Source organism: Sprattus sprattus (assembly GCF_963457725.1).
Source record: "Sprattus sprattus genome assembly, chromosome: 19".
Taxonomy (NCBI): domain Eukaryota; kingdom Metazoa; phylum Chordata; class Actinopteri; order Clupeiformes; family Clupeidae; genus Sprattus; species Sprattus sprattus.
In genome coordinates this window covers 23423931-23442355 of record NC_137917.1, presented here as the reverse complement: position 1 = coordinate 23442355, position 18425 = coordinate 23423931, and the positions used below count along the sequence as shown (strand labels likewise).

The following is an 18425-nucleotide window of genomic DNA, read 5'->3' as shown; positions in this document are numbered from 1 at the left end:
AGTTCCTCCAGGGTTCTCTCTGGGATGAGTTCATTATCTGCTGATTGAGTGATCAAGCGTTCCGTCTCACTCAGACTGAAGGGCCCGGAGCGGTACAGGCAGCTAGGCACTCTGAATGGGACGACTCAGCACTTTGAACAAACGTGTTCCAATCAGTATTTTCTGTCTACATTTCATAAAGTTAATAGAACGTGTCTGGGCTTACTATTAAACAGACACAAAACAAGCAGATGTGGCCTACTTATAATATTTCCATTAATTCAGTTATCAATGCAAGTAAAAATACATACAATTTTATTGACGAAAACACACATCGCTCATCGCTCATTTTTAGCTGAATGCTACTGGCATTGCATAGGTCACACCTGTTGACTAACAACGGATCAGGCCTATCCGCTGTGATCACGGACAATGGTGACTGGGGAGCATCAGCTTCTGAAGGTTAGTGTTACAAGCAGCTCGATTTGTATTGTCCAGCTATAAAATAATGTGGCTCACAATGTGGCCTACGTCAAAAACCCAAAACAGAAAATCATTTAGAGTAGTTCAATTCAATTCAGTTTTATTCAGCGCCAAAACCAGAACATTGGCTCTAGAGCACCAGGCCTTAACCCCCTACCCTCCATCTATAGTTCTACCGATAAAAAACAGGTGTTTCCTAACCTGCTCCTGCAGAACCAGAGCCCACCATGCAGTCGGCCGGATCACTGCCTGCTTACACTCTCCTAAAACATTTTTTAAAAGTCATATTCGAGAGCAAAATGAGACCGACAACATGCAGTGACATTGCTTCCCAGAGAGAAGACCCTAAAGTAAAACACACTCACATCAGTCAACACCGCTCTTCAGTCACTAGCTATGAGATGATTTAAGCAGAAACTTGTGGGCGTGCTGCTACTTCCAAAACAAAAGTGAAGCTCATTCTCAGTGTCAGTCAGTGTCAACAACGCTGGTTATGTAATTCACATACAGGGAAAAAATTGAGGAAATTAGCTCCGTCCACAACAAATGTTTTCCCTCCTTCTCCACAAAGACACTGACATTTCCAAACAGCCTGATCCTGCCAGGCAGCCCTTCCCTGCGGCGAGTTGAGTAAAGACAGCATAAGCGTAGCAGTAAACATGAGAGTTAATGAAGGATGCTAATGAATGATCTGCTTGACCGCTTTCATACTAATCAACAAAACTCATACTAACTTGGATACGGCCGAAGTAGCCATCTTTTAGACCCACATGTGTTAGTCTTACAGTGGGGAGTGCATCTTTAGAAGCAAAGTTAACTGAATATTTGACTGTGTTAGGACAGTTGCTGAGTAACTAGTTTGTCATAATGTCAAAGTCAGCACATTTCAAGTGATTTCGTTAGTTTTAGCCGCTAGCATATCGTTAGCGAATAGCAATTGCTCCGTAATGCTTCTTTAACTGACTAATTCGAGCAGAAAATGTTTCCCAATCTCCCGCCAAACGTCAGAGCAAAGCCAACTAAAAGCCAACTTCAGCAGATAGCCAAGAGTTTCAAAATAGGGCAGGGCTTATTTCAAACTTCTAGATGAGGATTGTGTTTATATAGACAGGGTTCTTTTTCGGTAAGACTAGATATTTCTAATGATGTGAAGCATGAAACACGAGATGTGTTTTTACCAGATTTCTGGCGTGTTTTTTTCCACACTATCATGAAAATATCACAGGAACATGAAAACTTATAACAAATATCTGCCAGCCTGAAGTTATTTCTACAGTGTTCACTGCTATTCTCTTCAGCTTTTCTTTCACTCGAGCCTAAGTCCCACTGGCTCAAGAATGGGAGAGTCATTGCTAGTTATATTTCGTCAGGCTGTCTAGGAATTGATGAGGGCTTTGGGGAACTCTGAGACCTTTGCGCCCTTTAAAATGTGTAGATAATTAAACACTCGCCTAGACGGGGTTCCGTTGAGCCTGCACTTTCACAAACTCTTACCAAATATGGAAAATGTCCTAAAACGAACCACTGATTTGACCATGAGGCCTACTGTGAGACCAACCTATAAAATCACAGCACCGAGCCACAGACGGCACCTTGTGCGTTCAGCATCCGCTACACCCACACTGCTTCTAGCTTAACGGCTGGCAAGCACAACTGATATGGCGAATGGTTTCACAAGCCACGTCTATCCATCAGAGCAGCGAAGAGAGCCTTTAAGCTCCAACTTCCACCCCCCCTCCCCGCGCGCGTGCCTCCCGGGCAATGGTGTCTCGCTCATGTGAATCCCCACGTGCTCGCACTCCTGCTGCTGTCCTGGCAGCTTTACGTCAGTCTCCGTGATGTCATCCGCAGGCTCGCGGCTCTCCCAGGGGGGACGGATTACGGCCTGGCTGGATGTGTAGCTGGGGAGGCAGGGTGGGGGAGGGCGAGGGTGGGGGGGTGGGGGGGGGGGGGGGGGGTGTGAAGAAGTGGTGGTAAAGAGGACAACAAGGCCATGTGATCTGAGGTACTCAAGTACATCGCATGCTGAGTACACAGACTCATGTCACTGAACCTCCGCATGCCAGCATGCCTGCGTCCTCTGGACAGCTAGCCCTGTTGTTGCCGTCAGTGCCATGCAACATACCTCCCAATGCGGACAGATATAAGGGACATTTTTTACATTCTGCGAAGTGATGATCCCTGATCTTTTCTTACTAGCGACAAATCATTTCAACGGCTTTCTCTATACTTAAAAACAGAACAGAAATCCCAGATAGCAGGGTGTGTGGGTTATGATCAGGTCTCGCCATCAACCGTCAAGAACTGGCTCCTATTAGAGGACGGACACAGCAGGAAGCCAGGGAGGTGCGACAGCCTGGTATGTTGCCTGTTTCGGGGCCTCTCGACTGGGGACACAAACAGGCCTGGGCATTCAAGAGGCGTCACATGGCTGGCATGTGTCCAGTGGCGCCGGAAGCGGGCGGAGGTAAACAGGGGGGGCTTTCATGAGTGGCGGCCTGCGGACAGGCGAGCGCGGCATGGGGCAGCATGGGGCGGCAGGAGGAGACACAAGCCTGCCATTGATCAGACGCCAAACACCGGTCACAGGGGTGGCGACTGCTCTCTGCTGTGCTTCAGACAAAAATCAAGTGTTGAAAGTTTGAAAGTTGTACTTACATTAATCAATTAATGACTTAATAAATATATAACTTAATACACTCTCTTTTGCAGTCACTAGATGCCTTCAAAAGTCCTCAGCTGAAAGTTGAGACTTGACACCGGGAGCTGAAATTCTTATTCCCCAAAATACGAATGAATAATTGAACACTTGTAAAGACTTGTAGATTTCCTTGAGAAAATCCTCAGATATGTGGTTTATGAATTATTGAACATTCAACAAATGAACTTAGTAACCTTGTTATAAGTTTTAAGTTCTGAAACAAGACATGGCCATACTTGTCAGCATCATCCGCCAATACGATGCCATATGAGTACATCTGGTGCATTTATGTGGAAACAAATATCACAATATTTGGGACCCACTGGTGTAAATGAGGTGAAGCACAAAAACTGTACTTACATTAATCAATTAATGACTTAATAAATATATAACTTAATACACTCTCTTTCGCACGTCAGCCAGACCAGTCATGCCTTCAAAAGTCCTTCTACAGCGGGAGCTGAAATTCTTATTCCCCAAAATACGAATGAATAATTGAACACTTGTAAAGACTTGTAGATTTCCTTGAGAAAATCCTCAGATATGTGGTTTATGAATGATTGACAAACATTCAACAAATTCACTTTTTAAGTTCTGAAACAAGACATGGCCATACTTGTCAGCATCATCCGCCAATACGATGCCATGAGTACATCTGGTGCATTTATGTGGAAACAAATATCACAATATTTGGGACCAACTGGTGTGAATGAGGTGAAGCATTAAAACTACTGAGCCAAGTAAGCGGCATGTGCATCAACATGATGGAACATTTATAGAGGTGACAGTCTGTCACAACACAGCCACTGCAGCATGGAGAGTCAGTGAGCCTACAGGACACAGGTCAGGAGTTACCCGTTGTGTAGGAACAGCGCGCACACACACACACACACACACACACACACACACACACACACACACACACACACACACACACACACACACACACACACACACACACACACACACACACACACACACACACACACACTCTTCTTTTCTTCTGTTTGATCCATGAGGTCCCCACCCAAAAAATCAATAGCAACTCTGCTCTTCAAAGAAGATGGATTCTCTGAGAGGACATTTCATGCACCACGCCTTGTTCTGGAAGTGTCCAGAAACACAAGCCGTGTCCCAAGACTGCCCCACTAACCTAGAGATCGCATCGGTTTACTTATTCATTTGACACTGTTTGCTGGGGGGGGGGGGGGGAGGGAGGAGTGTTTTGGGAACGTCTCAGTTCCAACTAGGCTTGGCATCAGTCATGACAGCGGATACCCCCAGCCCTGCTCCACACACACACACACACACACACACACACACCAGCCTGGACACGCTCATCATCCAACAGCTGTTCAGGGAGCTAGCCTGAGTGTGTGTTTGCCTGAGATATGAACCATCTCCTCCTCATCAACACAGGTCAAAAAGCTGTTTCGGTCACATCTAACAGTCAGACTCCTGCACTGAATCAGTGTTTAAAACAGTACGGAAGGCTACTGATGGCTACCAATCACTAAGGCAGGTTGCCAGGCAGAAATATAGTTACACAGGCAACACGTCACGCACGTCTGGATGATTCATTACACACATTTTATGCTACAATATAAAACAATATTATAACATGAACTAAAAGAGCAAAGCATTTCAGATTATGCATCCCTAAACTTATGACAGGTCTAAATAATAGTGCTCAGGTAAACAGTTCAGGGTCCAGGTGTTCAAGTGTGTCAATTAAGTTACATCATACAAGTGCTGTTGACACAATGTCATGGGAGGATGACATCAGGCTGTGTGGTCACACACAGAAAGGGTGTTCGAGGGATGACAGAGGTTCAGAAACTTCCGGAAGGCAATCTGTTCAAAGCAAAGATAAAAGGCCTCTACCCTGTGCCAAACAATGAAAAAAAAAACACCCCTATCAGTCATACATCATTGAAATTAAACAGGCGTTCACTCCGTAAACACTGCATGTAGTTTCACTTTGCATATAAATTCCTCTTGAACAAGCTGTGTTGACAGTTCTCTATGGTAGCCTATTCTTTACAGTCCAAATATGCTCGACATTAGCAAAATCCCTTGAATTATTCGTAACGCCAGATGCAGCCTCACAACAGATCGATGAGATGGTCAGTGCAGCCCAAACTGAATTCCAGAGTAGGATGCAGAGTAGGAGAAACAACAAGCCTATAGCGTCCCTCAGCAATTGCAGACGCAGGTACAGTATGGGGTGTGCTTCTACACGCATGGTTGCATTCCTTGAAGAGCCGAATCCCTTACGTAACAGAGGCTGACTGTGTTCACACACACACTCACCCTAAGAAAAACACACTCCAAGGAGCGCCTCTGATGACACACAATGTGGACAGAGCGAGAGTGTGTGTGTGTGAGAGAGAGAGAGAAAGAGAGAGAGAGAGATTGTGAATAGTGGGACCTTCTTCCCTCTGACACTTTTATCCTTTTAGGATAATTTGCCATTCCTGTATGTAGACTAATTACTACACAGTCATGCTGGAAGTGGGGTGATGGGGTGTTGAAACGGTGCATTGACACCAAAGCGACCACTTCGATCTAAAGATCAATCACACTTACTGCACACTGTAACTGAAACAAGGGTCAAACACCTTAAACTTGAATCAACCTGATTTTTTTTTAAATCATAAAGGGTGTGTAACCAAAACGGCGGATTACTTGACAGAAAGGAGCCATGCATACCTTACTATGTTAGGACACATGGACAGAAATCTTTACAAATAGAATGTTTGAGTTAAAGGTTAATTTGAACCTTAGCTTTAAAAAATGATTGTATTTCTCTAGCGAAAATAAGTGGCTTCAAGCTACAAAGCCAGAACAAAGAAGTCCAAGTATACCCTCCAATTTCCAACAAATTGTGCCTTCCTTAAAGAGAGACAGAACACTAAATTCATTTTAAAAAAAAGTCCTCGAAGGCCCGCAAAGCCAAGGCCTTGTTTTTCTGAACTTCTTGTATGTAGAGGTTGGCTGTGGACGCCGGACAACAAGCTGACAAAAGAACTTGTAAATAAAGGCCTGAATAATTCAAAGGACTGGTGTAACGCTAGCCCCTTGTTGTAGGGATGTTGGCTATGGCAGCACGACCGTCATTTGCGGTAGTTTTGGGGGTGATGGGACTCCACCGGCACAAAACAAGTACAATGGACCATCCAAGACATACCATTGGTTTTCTGGTGGCTAACGATTCATTTCCAGTCAAGACTGGTATATCACAATTAAAAGTGAACTGTTTCAAAGACATAAGTTAGCAAAGTTAACTTAGATGACGTTAACAATTACCACTCATTACAGAAGCAACGTGTTCAGTGCAGTGCTTTGTAGCATTGACATAACAATGGAATTCAAGCCACACTAAATCAATGGAACTTTAATGGATGATATATGACGTTCGGGACGCAAATGTTATATTTTGCTGTCCTAATTATGTTAGCTCTTAACTAAAAAGGCGTGCTGTTGTGGTGGTCCATCGGAATCCGTTATCTCTTCACCTAGCCAATGTTAGCTCGCGTTACTGAAGTTTCTATAGCTAGGTAGCAAACGCCATCAACAACAAAATACCAAGTTTATTTGTGAAATAGCATGGCCTGATGTGTGGCTAACCCTCTACTGTAATAACATCTTTATTGACCCGATGCCGCATAGAGCAAATACAAGACGGAGAACATGCCGCCCATTGGAAGAACACCCAAGACAGAAAGAAAACATAGGTGGACGACATTCTCCTTAGTTAGCTCTCCCATCGTACATAGCTAACATTAACTAGCTACGCCAGAAGTTACATATAACCGTTCAGTAACCTTAACTAGCGATCTAAGTTGTCTAGTGAAGTGGGAAAAAACTGGTTAATCAGCAAATAAGGTCGTGGTTAACAGACCCTTCTTGAAAATGGATTTAATTTGTTTGGCAATAAGTAGCACAGCTATAAGTGCTGACCCGAGGTTACATAGCGATAACAACCTGGCTAACGTTAGCTAGCAAGGGAACGAGCTACAGCTAAGTGGCCAATGCTAGCTAATGTCACCAACCTAAGGAGTAACACATTTAGCGAGCGGGCAAATACATAAAAGCAACTAATGACTTGCAATTCACCCATTCGTACAAGATAGCGTATATGTATTCGTGTATTGGGCATGAAACTGTAATGGCTCCATTGGAAACTATCGTTAGTTGACAAGTTAACAAACTTAAGTCATTAAGACTAATGTTAGCCAAACACTGTATAAACTGAATTGGATATACACACCACTGGACAGGTTTGCTAGCGCGAGTAACTCAGTATCAACAGTTTCACACCTTTTATTTAAAGCATTGCAAGTGTGTACGTTCATCTGTTTCAGAAACACTAGTCAAAATAGGATACGAGTAATATATACACATATTCGACGTCTAGAAGGGTGGAATCCTTATCTGAGAAATAACATAAGTACTCTGCATAACTGACCAGGCAGAATTCAGCACTGCAATGCTAACTAGTTAGCTTCAAGCTAGCTTGCTATCCGAATGGCCCTTGTCTGCTTACCTTGAGCGGCCTCGTACATAGGTCTTTCATCGTCCCATTGAATAACGTTGTCATCTCAGATATTCAAAGAAATATTTCCAGATTTGTGACTACTTGCTCGCGGTGGTATAAAAATATTAACACGCACCAGCGAATGATTTAAAAGACCCGACGATAAAGTATATTCTCACTCCCACAACAATGTCAACCAAGGCGCTGTAGAGTCCGCCCACCTCGAAAAACTTGAGTCACTTGCCAATGAGAGGGTATATGGCTTTGATTGTCATTTGACCAGCCAATGACTGCGAAGAAATCCTCACGCTTTCCCCGATTGCTTTGACATCAAATGGCTAGAGAGTGCACGAATGACGATTACAATAATTGGCTAAATGAAATAGCACTAAGGTATCAATTTCAGAGTAAATTGCGGAGGCGATATGAAACATAAAAACGTGTGAAATCTGTAAAGACAAGGTCAGTGAGTTATGCTGTCGGACTGTACAATCGTTGTCATATTTGCATTAATAAAATAAAACACTACGAAACTCTAACATGCCTCAGCAGTAGAGGCAAGAGACCAGCAATTAACCGAGCAATGCCATGTGAATAACACTTGGCTGTTGCCACCACATAGCTAAATGAAAAAAATATTTCATTAAATGCATTTACCAAAAAAGTCTCATCTGGATTCACAAGCCCAACATTTAAAATAAAAAGTCTGTAAGTGCAACAAACTCATTTAGTTGTAAAGGTTTTAATGTTTTAAAAACAAATATGAAAGTAGACAAGACCAATGTTTACATAACAGAAAGAAAATTTGTTTGCCAAAAATGTCCATTCAAGTCAGAGATGTCTTACAACCGAAGACCATGGTTTCATTATAACAACATTTTTCAGGTACATAACAAAGAAAAAGCACCCAACCCGAGGACTAAAATCAAAAGATTATCCTTCTGATGACCCCATGACCCCTGTTGCCACGATGCTTCAGCGGCGTCTCCGGTCAGGACTCCGGCTGCGTCTCCGGCCTCCCCTAAACGGAACACAGTCCATTAATCAATGAAAGACACTGGAGGCAAACTTCAGCTCTCCTTGTTGTACAGGCTTCATACAACATAAGCATTTCGTACCCCTTTACATGACAACACGTTCTTAAAAATCGGCAAACATGCTATACATTGTGGCCAGGGAAAATAAAGACAAACGTACCTTCTTTTGCTCTTTGGAGGTCCCCTTACAAAGCCCCAGTCCACATTAATCGGCTGGCCCATTAAGTCTTGGCCATTCAACCCTTCCATGGAAGCTTGGGCTTCTTTGTAGGTCTCGTACTCTACCAATGCATAACCCTGTAAATAAAACAGAGCGTCTTTATAAGCCACTTAAAAAAAATATATATTGAAAACACAAAGGACACACAGAGTCCAGTCTGAAACAGCACTTCTGGATAGTTCCACAAGCATTAGCCTCAAGAAAAATGATCCCTCAGAGTAATGCTGGCCTAATGTGCAGCCATCATTCCATACTTGGTACACTGTTGCCATCTAGTGGTTGTACAACTACACAATAATGCAACCTAGGCTACATCTGTCCCTACTTCCCATTTAGAACACAACCACAACAATAACTTCCAGTATGTCACAAACTGCAATTAAGTTGTTGTATGGTGTGATCAGGTACAAGTCAGAAATGTCCATATACACTAGTGACCTGTTGCATTACTTTGATTTAAAACCCCACATGTGGTCTGATAAAGTGCAGAGCCCTCCTTGCATCCTGGAAACATCAATCCAAAAAAATCTATTCTCAGGTATACTTATTGATTTTAGGACATTTTGTTTGCCAATCTTATTTTAGTAATTTATATGGATGGCAGACTAAATTCTAAACTGGACAGCAGATTGAGCTCTAAATGGAGGGAATAAATATGAACATCCATACAACTATGTAAACTGATACGATAAATTGTGGCTCTACTTTGTGCATTTGCCAACTCAAAAGTAGTCTGCATTAGTCTGCCAATTCTCCCCTGTTGCTTCATACATTAAGTTCTGCAATGAGGAGATGTGCGGTTCACTGAAGTTGAGGAGTCACAAAAGTGTGGCCTACTAATCATGCATTAGGGCAGCTTGGAATTGGGAAGGTTCCCATTTCGGAATGTCCCACTTCCAAGTTGAGAGCGTTTACAGAATGACAACAGGCAACGGTATTGACAGTTAGGTAACGTTAAGTAGGCTAGCTAGCCAGAAGGTTAACATTATATTAGTTAGACAAAAGTAACCTGCTAAGTATTGTTTAAAATCACCTGCGATGAATGCAACCTAAATAAAAAAAATGAAGTGATTTTTCACCACAAATGTTACCATCGTCAAAACTACTTCTCATAGCCCTGATACTTCCCACTTTCCTAGTGGGACGTTCTGACTGAAAGGCTTATTTTCCCACTCGGAGGTTTAACTTTCCCCACTTGCTCATACCCGCAGCATCAATCGTCTAATTTCTAGCATAAGCAGCCTATTAAGAAGCCTACTTTATTATTTTTGTATTCACAGTTTTGATTATCCAGGGTGTTAGTATGATTTTACTTAGTAGGTGCAAATCTAATTTTCACAACCTCCGAGCAGACAAATCCTCACCCCTGAGGGAGCCATGGCTCTAAAACAGGGGTCACCAACTTTTTTGAAACAGAGCTCTTTAAGGGTACTGAGACATACGAAGGGCTGCTTGTGTGATACAAACTTCCTGAATAACAAAGTTGCACAGATCACTATTGGATTAGTCTCACATCAGATGATAAGAAGCTGAAAGTCTTTGTTTAAAGCCATCAGGTTAGGTCTAGTTATTAAAGAAGTGCTTCTTGGCCCAACTTCTCCAGTGTTATCAGCTGCAAGTAGTGTTTTAAGAACACGCCTTGCAGGCGACACACGTGGTCCCTGTGGGCGACCAGGTGCCCCAGAGCACAGTGTTGGCTACCTCTGCTCTAAAGCATACCTCTAACATTGAAACGGCACACTGAACGCACTGTGGGTGACATTTTGACTGTCGATTTCAATTCGTGTCTGCTACATAGCTCAAATATATGATGCATACGGTCAGTCTTCCAGATGATAGTGATGATGAAATCATTAATGTAACTTGCAAAATGCAGAAATTCCATAAACATTTACTGCCCTGTTTGTATAGGAGTGATCAGAGGAGTATTCACATTCAGTCCTACCAAGGTACCTTAATGTTCAAACTGCTGTGCCCCTTAAGATCAAAGACCCTTGAGTACAAAACCATGGGTACAGATAATAAGAGAAAGACTCCACCATATTCCCTCATCTTCCAAAATGATGTATAACGCAACCAGATGGACACTAGAAATTAAAGCAGAATCTAAGTAATCGCACCTTAAGATAGCCCGTTCTCCGATCCAAGTTCAGATGCAAGTTCTTGATTTCTCCGTATTCTGCAAATTTGTCATGGATGTCCTCTTCTGTAGCTTCCTCGTGCACACCAGTCACAAAAAGGATCCAGCCTTCTACAGCTGAAACAATTCAACAGACAGTGATTAATCTCCTTTTTCCAGGTAACTCAGGCCTGGTGCTCTCTCAAACAAAGGAATTCCTTCTCATTTTAATTTCACCACTTTAAAAACACAGATGATGAAATAACAATGAATTTGAGACCATGACCATCAACTAAACGTATAAAGTTCGTTTGTATCAGGTGGTTAGGTGTTCAAATGTGAAAAGTGCACCTACATCGTTGTGGACCAGGTTCATCTCCGTCCTGTTCCACTGTGTCATAGTCCTCCCTCACTCTGGATCTTGCACCTTCATCTACAAATTAAAAAAAAGACACCACTGTATAATTTGGTTTCACGCTGATTGCTGCCATAATGCCCACGCATGCATTTACATATCAGCTCAAATCGCACCACTTAGAATGTTTCCGTTTTTAACTTACCCGAACCAAAACCACGTCCCTTCCTTCTTTTGGCCTTCTCTTTCAGCTTGTTGATACTTGCTGGTAGATAGAAAACATAGCATTCGTACTTCGTTAGCTTACGCTGTTAACAATTCGTCCAAAGGCAGACACATTCATTACAAATGGTTGTACAACACAAACACGATAAGCAAGCAAGGGCTCAAAATGTTGTAAGGCTAGCTTTGCTGGCCGTCCAGTACAGTTTGCTGGTAACATTAAAAGTCCTTATGATAAACTCAAAACACATGGGCGTCCTCTGTTTGGTTCCAGGCCTTGTGGCGTACGATAAGCTAACCTAGCAGCATTAGCCAACCTAGCCCTTTGTTACCTATTTAAATAACTAAACTTTGCAACAAAACAGGCACTTAGTTTAAATGGCTGAATAAAAGTGAATAATACGCGTAAGCGTACAATTACGGTTTCCAAACCCCAACAGGGATGCCAATAATTTAGTTATCTATCAAACTACCTAGCAGGTAACCGCTAACGTTATCTACAGAGCAAGCTAGCCGGCTAGTTTGAATGATTCTTCGGAAGTTTTTTAATAACTGTCCTATCAAGTCAAATCGAAACTGCTTTCCTACGATAGAAAATAACTTCCTATGCTGTAACAACATTGCTGGGAATGTATGATATCTACCATCACCATCCTCATCCATAGGAAATTCCTCGCCGCCAGCTTCATGAAGATCTAAAACGTCCGCCATGATGTCTGTGTTCCTGGTGCATGTACTCGCAATGAATCTTGGGATATATAGACTAGGCAAGAGTCAAGAGGAGGGCGTATTTGAAAATCTTTGAGAGGGCGCTGTAGCTGCCAAATGTGAGGACCCTGCCTGATGTGAGTCCGCCAATAGGATGTCTAGAGTCCGCCGCTGCCTGATGTGAGTCCGCATGCGCAAACACAAACGGTTTACGGCAGAAGGCTCAGGAGCAAACTATCCAAGACGTGCATTCTCATACATGGTTTAATATCAACGTATCTGGCTTCTCTTAACGCATAATGTAGGTTTATTTAACGTAGTGTTTTATAATTTTGTCAACGGTTTACAGCATAAGGCTCAGTGTCAACATCTGGGGCTATGTTGTATTACTGTTACTAGTAGGCTAATGAATGCACTGCTTAACTAATAATTCAATAAACATGAAGCTTAACATCATAAACCTTGGTGGATTTCAAACGTAAACAAATGCGCTTGTCATTCCACTTCATGCTGTAGCCTACACCACCAGCATTACCTGGCTCGTTGTACTACAATAGTGTCGCAAAGTTTGCGCATGCGGCCTCACATCAGGCAGGTCCTCACATTTGGCAGCTACAGGTGGCGCTTCACTGAAAGTGATGTGTTCACGGGCAGTATTTACCGTCTTCTCCAAATTATCACCAAATGCCTTAAATAACCACCTCAAACAAAGAAGCAACATACACAAATGACACAGGAGGAACAGTCAGTTACCACGACGAAGACAGAATATAGGTTGTGTCGTCATTGGCTGTCTATTTCATATGAAATGAAACCATGGTATTTTTGTTATTAACAACAAATACAACCTGCATCTTACATTGAAATGTTCGGCAGTGAAGGCGTCAGAAGAAAGTTGAAGTTTATGGTAATTAGTGTGCTTGCCCGAAGGGAAGCACAGTATTGTTATCGTCAAGTTTTCTTTATTAGTGTGCTTGCCCGAAGGGAAGCACAGTATTGTTATCGTCAAGTTTTCTTTATTAGTGTGCTTGCCCGAAGGGAAGCACAGTATTGTTATCGTCAAGTTTTCTTTATTTATTTATTTATTTATTCTCCCCGTTTTTCTTGCAGCTAACTCCTCCTCGCCCGTTTGAGCTAGAGACGCCATTCAAACACCAAAATGTCCGGCCCGATCCGGTGCAGGTTGCTATGACTTTTCGTGGCGATACTCTTTGCCACTCCTTTTTTATCCCTCTTTTTCATCCCCTTTTTCTCTCATTGACTAACATGGGGAAGGTTGAGCCATTGTGACGTCACGCACTCTAGCCAACTGACATTAGATCAGTTGACATAGGAGAAGCTCTCTTAAATGCCAGAAGTGGTTAGATAGAGAGTGCAAAATATTAAAACGAATGTAGTGGCAACAGTTTCAGGTACAGTTTATACACCCGCTCTAACAGTGTTAACCAGTATGTGAGTAACGTGGGTTTTATTAAGGCATAGCGTGTGTAATGTGTAGCTATTTCATTCCGTTTGTTAACCTTTCCGGCTGTCTGTATACCAGCAGCAGAGCGGAGCATTTCACTCCCCTGCAATCTCGGAATGAAATAGCTACACAATACACACGCTATGCTTTAATAAAATTCACGTTTTACGAGACACCAACAGAGGCACAACCGACAAGTCTTACCATTGAAGATCTTTGACGTTCGGTCTGAAACTTCATCCAGCCATCCAGGTTAATCCAAGTTGTTATGGAGAACGACAGTTGCATCAATCATATTTCATTAAAACTTCACACTTCTTACATTGGACATATCCACCAGCCTAATTAGAATCTGCATTGTCTACTGAGCAGAAAATTCTCCATACAGTAGATTTCCCTTCGTTTAGTATCATTTTAAACTTTCCAGATGACTGTATTGCCTTCGCTCGTCAAGTGATACGTGTCCAGAAACAAGGCTCCTTTGACTGGATAGCCAGAGCTAGCATAACTGCCATTGAAATCCAATGGTAATGCTACCTAGCTAGGTATGCTAATTGTCGGTATCCATCGTTAACTCGCTAATCGTTAACCATCATGTCACTGGCTTTAATTTAAGAATGGCATGTTAGTAGTACATTTAGTAGTACATTTAATATCAGTACACTTGATTCATTACTGCTGATGTGTTACTTATATATGTTACTTATTAGCAGCTAGCTACCTAGCTAGCCACTGTGTTCCGATGTGTTTTCAGTTCGCGTTAGCGGCAAGCTAGCTGCTGTAAAAGTTGAGTTGAGCTTCAGTTAAGACGCTGCGTACCGTACTTCATCATCACATTCGATTATTTATTACAAACAAATTCGAATTCAGCTGTAGGCATGAGACCTGTATCTTGGAGACTAATTGACCGATCGCGAAACTCCTCCCTAGAACGGCCCTTGTCCAATCATACCTTAGCAACGGCTACTAAGAGCAGAAGGTCCGACAACTTTGAGGTCTGAGCAGCGTGGTTAAACAGTGTGCCTACGGGACTTGTAGGTATGACATGAGGTACCCTGAGAGATTAGAGGGATACGTCGGGTTTTTTTTCGCTTCCTCAAAGCCCAAAACACAGGCGCAAAAGTGCCAGCTGTGTATTAAACAGTGTGGTCACCCCACACCCAACTAAATATATTGCAAAATACACATATGTCTGCTCCAAAGTAAATCAAGCTGCTTGCTGCCAGCTAGCTATCGCTAGGTATGATGGCTAACTATCTAATTGAGAGAAAATCCCCTAACAGTTATGGATCATGAATACTTGTATTATTACCACTAGAATAACATAACTAGTCTATCCAACCAAAGTGTTCATGTTAAAAAATGTTAATGTATGTGCCTGTCTAAATGTCACTGTTACTGTCTGTATGATTGCTCGCAGAGCTGTTGAAGCTATCGACAGCAAACGCCAGCATTGAACAAAACTTTTAAAGAACACTTTGTAGTTTGTATTTATGCTTAATACAACATTGAACAGAACTTTTAACGAACACTTTGTATGTATGCTGCTGGCGTTCGCAATCGCCAGCTTTGATAGCTCAGCGTGCACATTTACAAAAGGTTACTGACGGTAACATCAGCATTGCTAGCTAGGATAGTCACCATACATACCTCCAGAGTCTCTCGCCAGAGACGGAATAAATAATAAGAATAATCTTTGGAGGTTATTAGCTAGCTTGAAATATTGTATACAGATCTTACCCAGTGGTGAAATAACATGACTAGTCTACAAGGTTGTGCTGGTTGCATTTCAATGAAGAGGTCGTAGGGTTTCTATTTTTTTTTTTTATTGAGACCTGTATGCCTTTGCTTCAATTATTGTTGTGTCCACTTCGTTGTTGATCTTAATATTTTGGATATATCCTTCCACTACATATTGCAGTCCCTTTTAGCTTGATCTGGAGGATACCGCGGAGGTATTACTCCAAAAATCATCACATATACTGACAGTTATAGCAATCGTACCCGTACTTGCCATGGCTTTAAGGTTGACAGTTCCGTGAATTGTGTCGGACGTAGCAACAATAACTAGGGGGCGGAGCCCTGGCGATCGGTCAATTGCATCCACAATGTAAGTACTGCAAGCTAGACTACTATGCAGTTGACACAACACAGGAGGTCCCTGGGCCTGAGAAGGGAAGGGAATGAGTTTAATGTGGCTATAATATGGAATTTTAAATGTGCCTAAAACTAGACTAAATTGTAATGAGTTTTCGAAAACTAGACTGAAACTAAGAAGGATAACTATGACTAAATGTGACTAAAACTAATATGCATTTTTGTCTTAAGACTGAATCTAAAAATAGCTGCCAAAATGAACACTGAGATAGGGGACCCCTTAATCTGCAATTCATGGTTGCTAGCTCTAATCAGATGTACTACCTAGGCTTATAAGAGAAGACTAACTTTGTATGGCAACGAACACCAATAACTAGAACTAATTTGACAGACTATAAACCAATGTGATACACGTGCTCTCTATCTATACAGTAAAAGTGTTGCTTACGTTTGATACTACACCTACAGACTAACTCTAACTGCATTAAGTCTAACATATAGGCCTATCTTACAATAAACTTTAAGTAAAGCTGGCTATGTAACCGCATTCATTCTAATATTGTTGCAGAGATGTTTCCTTTTACCAAGATAGCAATTTCAACAATTCACTTAGCTCAGTAAGTCAGTATAACGAAACTCTGAGATACCCTCATATGTCTAAACGTCAGTGGAGCCAAAATATAATGGTTGAGCTTGGTTGCTTGCTAAAATATATTGGAAGAAGGCCCCACTACACTGATTGAGTAGATGTAAATACATGTTAATTCATAGGCACTTGTTCTCTCTGTCACAGAGCAAGCACACTCTCGCAGTTCGTTCACGAAACGCATTCTAGTTTATTAGTGTGCTTGCCCGAAGGGAAGCACAGTATTGTTATCGTCAAGTTTTCTTTATTTATTTATTTATTTATTCTCCCCGTTTTTCTTGCAGCTAACTCCTCCTCGCCCGTTTGAGCTAGAGACGCCATTCAAACACCAAAATGTCCGGCCCGATCCGGTGCAGGTTGCTATGACTTTTCGTGGCGATACTCTTTGCCACTCCTTTTTTATCCCTCTTTTTCATCCCCTTTTTCTCTCATTGACTAACATGGGGAAGGTTGAGCCATTGTGACGTCACGCACTCTAGCCAACTGACATTAGATCAGTTGACATAGGAGAAGCTCTCTTAAATGCCAGAAGTGGTTAGATAGAGAGTGCAAAATATTAAAACGAATGTAGTGGCAACAGTTTCAGGTACAGTTTATACACCCGCTCTAACAGTGTTAACCAGTATGTGAGTAACGTGGGTTTTATTAAGGCATAGCGTGTGTAATGTGTAGCTATTTCATTCCGTTTGTTAACCTTTCCGGCTGTCTGTATACCAGCAGCAGAGCGGAGCATTTCACTCCCCTGCAATCTCGGAATGAAATAGCTACACAATACACACGCTATGCTTTAATAAAATTCACGTTTTACGAGACACCAACAGAGGCACAACCGACAAGTCTTACCATTGAAGATCTTTGACGTTCGGTCTGAAACTTCATCCAGCCATCCAGGTTAATCCAAGTTGTTATGGAGAACGACAGTTGCATCAATCATATTTCATTAAAACTTCACACTTCTTACATTGGACATATCCACCAGCCTAATTAGAATCTGCATTGTCTACTGAGCAGAAAATTCTCCATACAGTAGATTTCCCTTCGTTTAGTATAATTTTAAACTTTCCAGATGACTGTATTGCCTTCGCTCGTCAAGTGATACGTGTCCAGAAACAAGGCTCCTTTGACTGGATAGCCAGAGCTAGCATAACTGCCATTGAAATCCAATGGTAATGCTACCTAGCTAGGTATGCTAATTGTCGGTATCCATCGTTAACTCGCTAATCGTTAACCATCATGTCACTGGCTTTAATTTAAGAATGGCATGTTAGTAGTACATTTAGTAGTACATTTAATATCAGTACACTTGATTCATTACTGCTGATGTGTTACTTATATATGTTACTTATTAGCAGCTAGCTACCTAGCTAGCCACTGTGTTCCGATGTGTTTTCAGTTCGCGTTAGCGGCAAGCTAGCTGCTGTAAAAGTTGAGTTGAGCTTCAGTTAAGACGCTGCGTACCGTACTTCATCATCACATTCGATTATTTATTACAAACAAATTCGAATTCAGCTGTAGGCATGAGACCTGTATCTTGGAGACTAATTGCATCCACAATGTAAGTACTGCAAGCTAGACTACTATGCAGTTGACACAACACAGGAGGTCCCTGGGCCTGAGAAGGGAAGGGAATGAGTTTAATGTGGCTATAATATGGAATTTTAAATGTGCCTAAAACTAGACTAAATTGTAATGAGTTTTCGAAAACTAGACTGAAACTAAGAAGGATAACTATGACTAAATGTGACTAAAACTAATATGCATTTTTGTCTTAAGACTGAATCTAAAAATAGCTGCCAAAATGAACACTGAGATAGGGGACCCCTTAATCTGCAATTCATGGTTGCTAGCTCTAA

The 18425-nt window shown here is 41.9% G+C and overlaps 2 protein-coding genes across 4 annotated transcripts in view; both read right to left on the bottom strand.

Moving 5' to 3' along the window:
• otud7b (OTU deubiquitinase 7B) overlaps positions 1-7866 on the bottom strand; it is a 33402-nt gene extending 25536 nt beyond the window's left edge. For both annotated transcript variants that reach the window (XM_080857908.1, XM_080857909.1), the window contains exon 1: positions 7713-7866. The gene's annotated coding sequence lies outside the window, so the exon portion shown is untranslated. The remainder of the gene's footprint in view (positions 1-7712) is intronic.
• A 569-nt stretch (positions 7867-8435) lies between these two features.
• On the bottom strand, positions 8436-12380 carry rbm8a (RNA binding motif protein 8A). 2 transcript variants are annotated; one of them, XM_080857756.1, is made up of 6 exons: positions 12301-12380; positions 11640-11699; positions 11435-11512; positions 11081-11217; positions 8901-9037; positions 8436-8724 (listed from the first exon to the last, which is right to left on the bottom strand). In XM_080857756.1, exons 1-6 carry the CDS (start codon positions 12365-12367, stop codon positions 8679-8681), a joined length of 525 nt encoding a protein of 174 aa, XP_080713882.1. In that variant the 5' UTR covers positions 12368-12380; the 3' UTR covers positions 8436-8678. The 2 variants fall into 2 exon arrangements, with proteins under 2 accessions (XP_080713882.1, XP_080713883.1); XM_080857757.1 differs by having other exon boundaries at positions 12307-12371.
• Between the last annotated feature and the right edge of the window lie 6045 nt (positions 12381-18425).

Excerpts from the sequence above, each read along its gene's own strand:
- rbm8a (XM_080857756.1), bottom strand. The coding sequence starts at position 12,367 with ATGGCGGACGTTTTAGATCTTCATGAAGCTGGCGGCGAGGAATTTCCT. Across the intron at positions 11,700-12,300 it reads TATGGATGAGGATGGTGATG|CAAGTATCAACAAGCTGAAA; the intron begins GTAGATATCATA and ends TCTATCTACCAG. Across the intron at positions 8,725-8,900 it reads CCTCCAAAGAGCAAAAGAAG|GGGAGGCCGGAGACGCAGCC; the intron begins GTACGTTTGTCT and ends TGTTCCGTTTAG.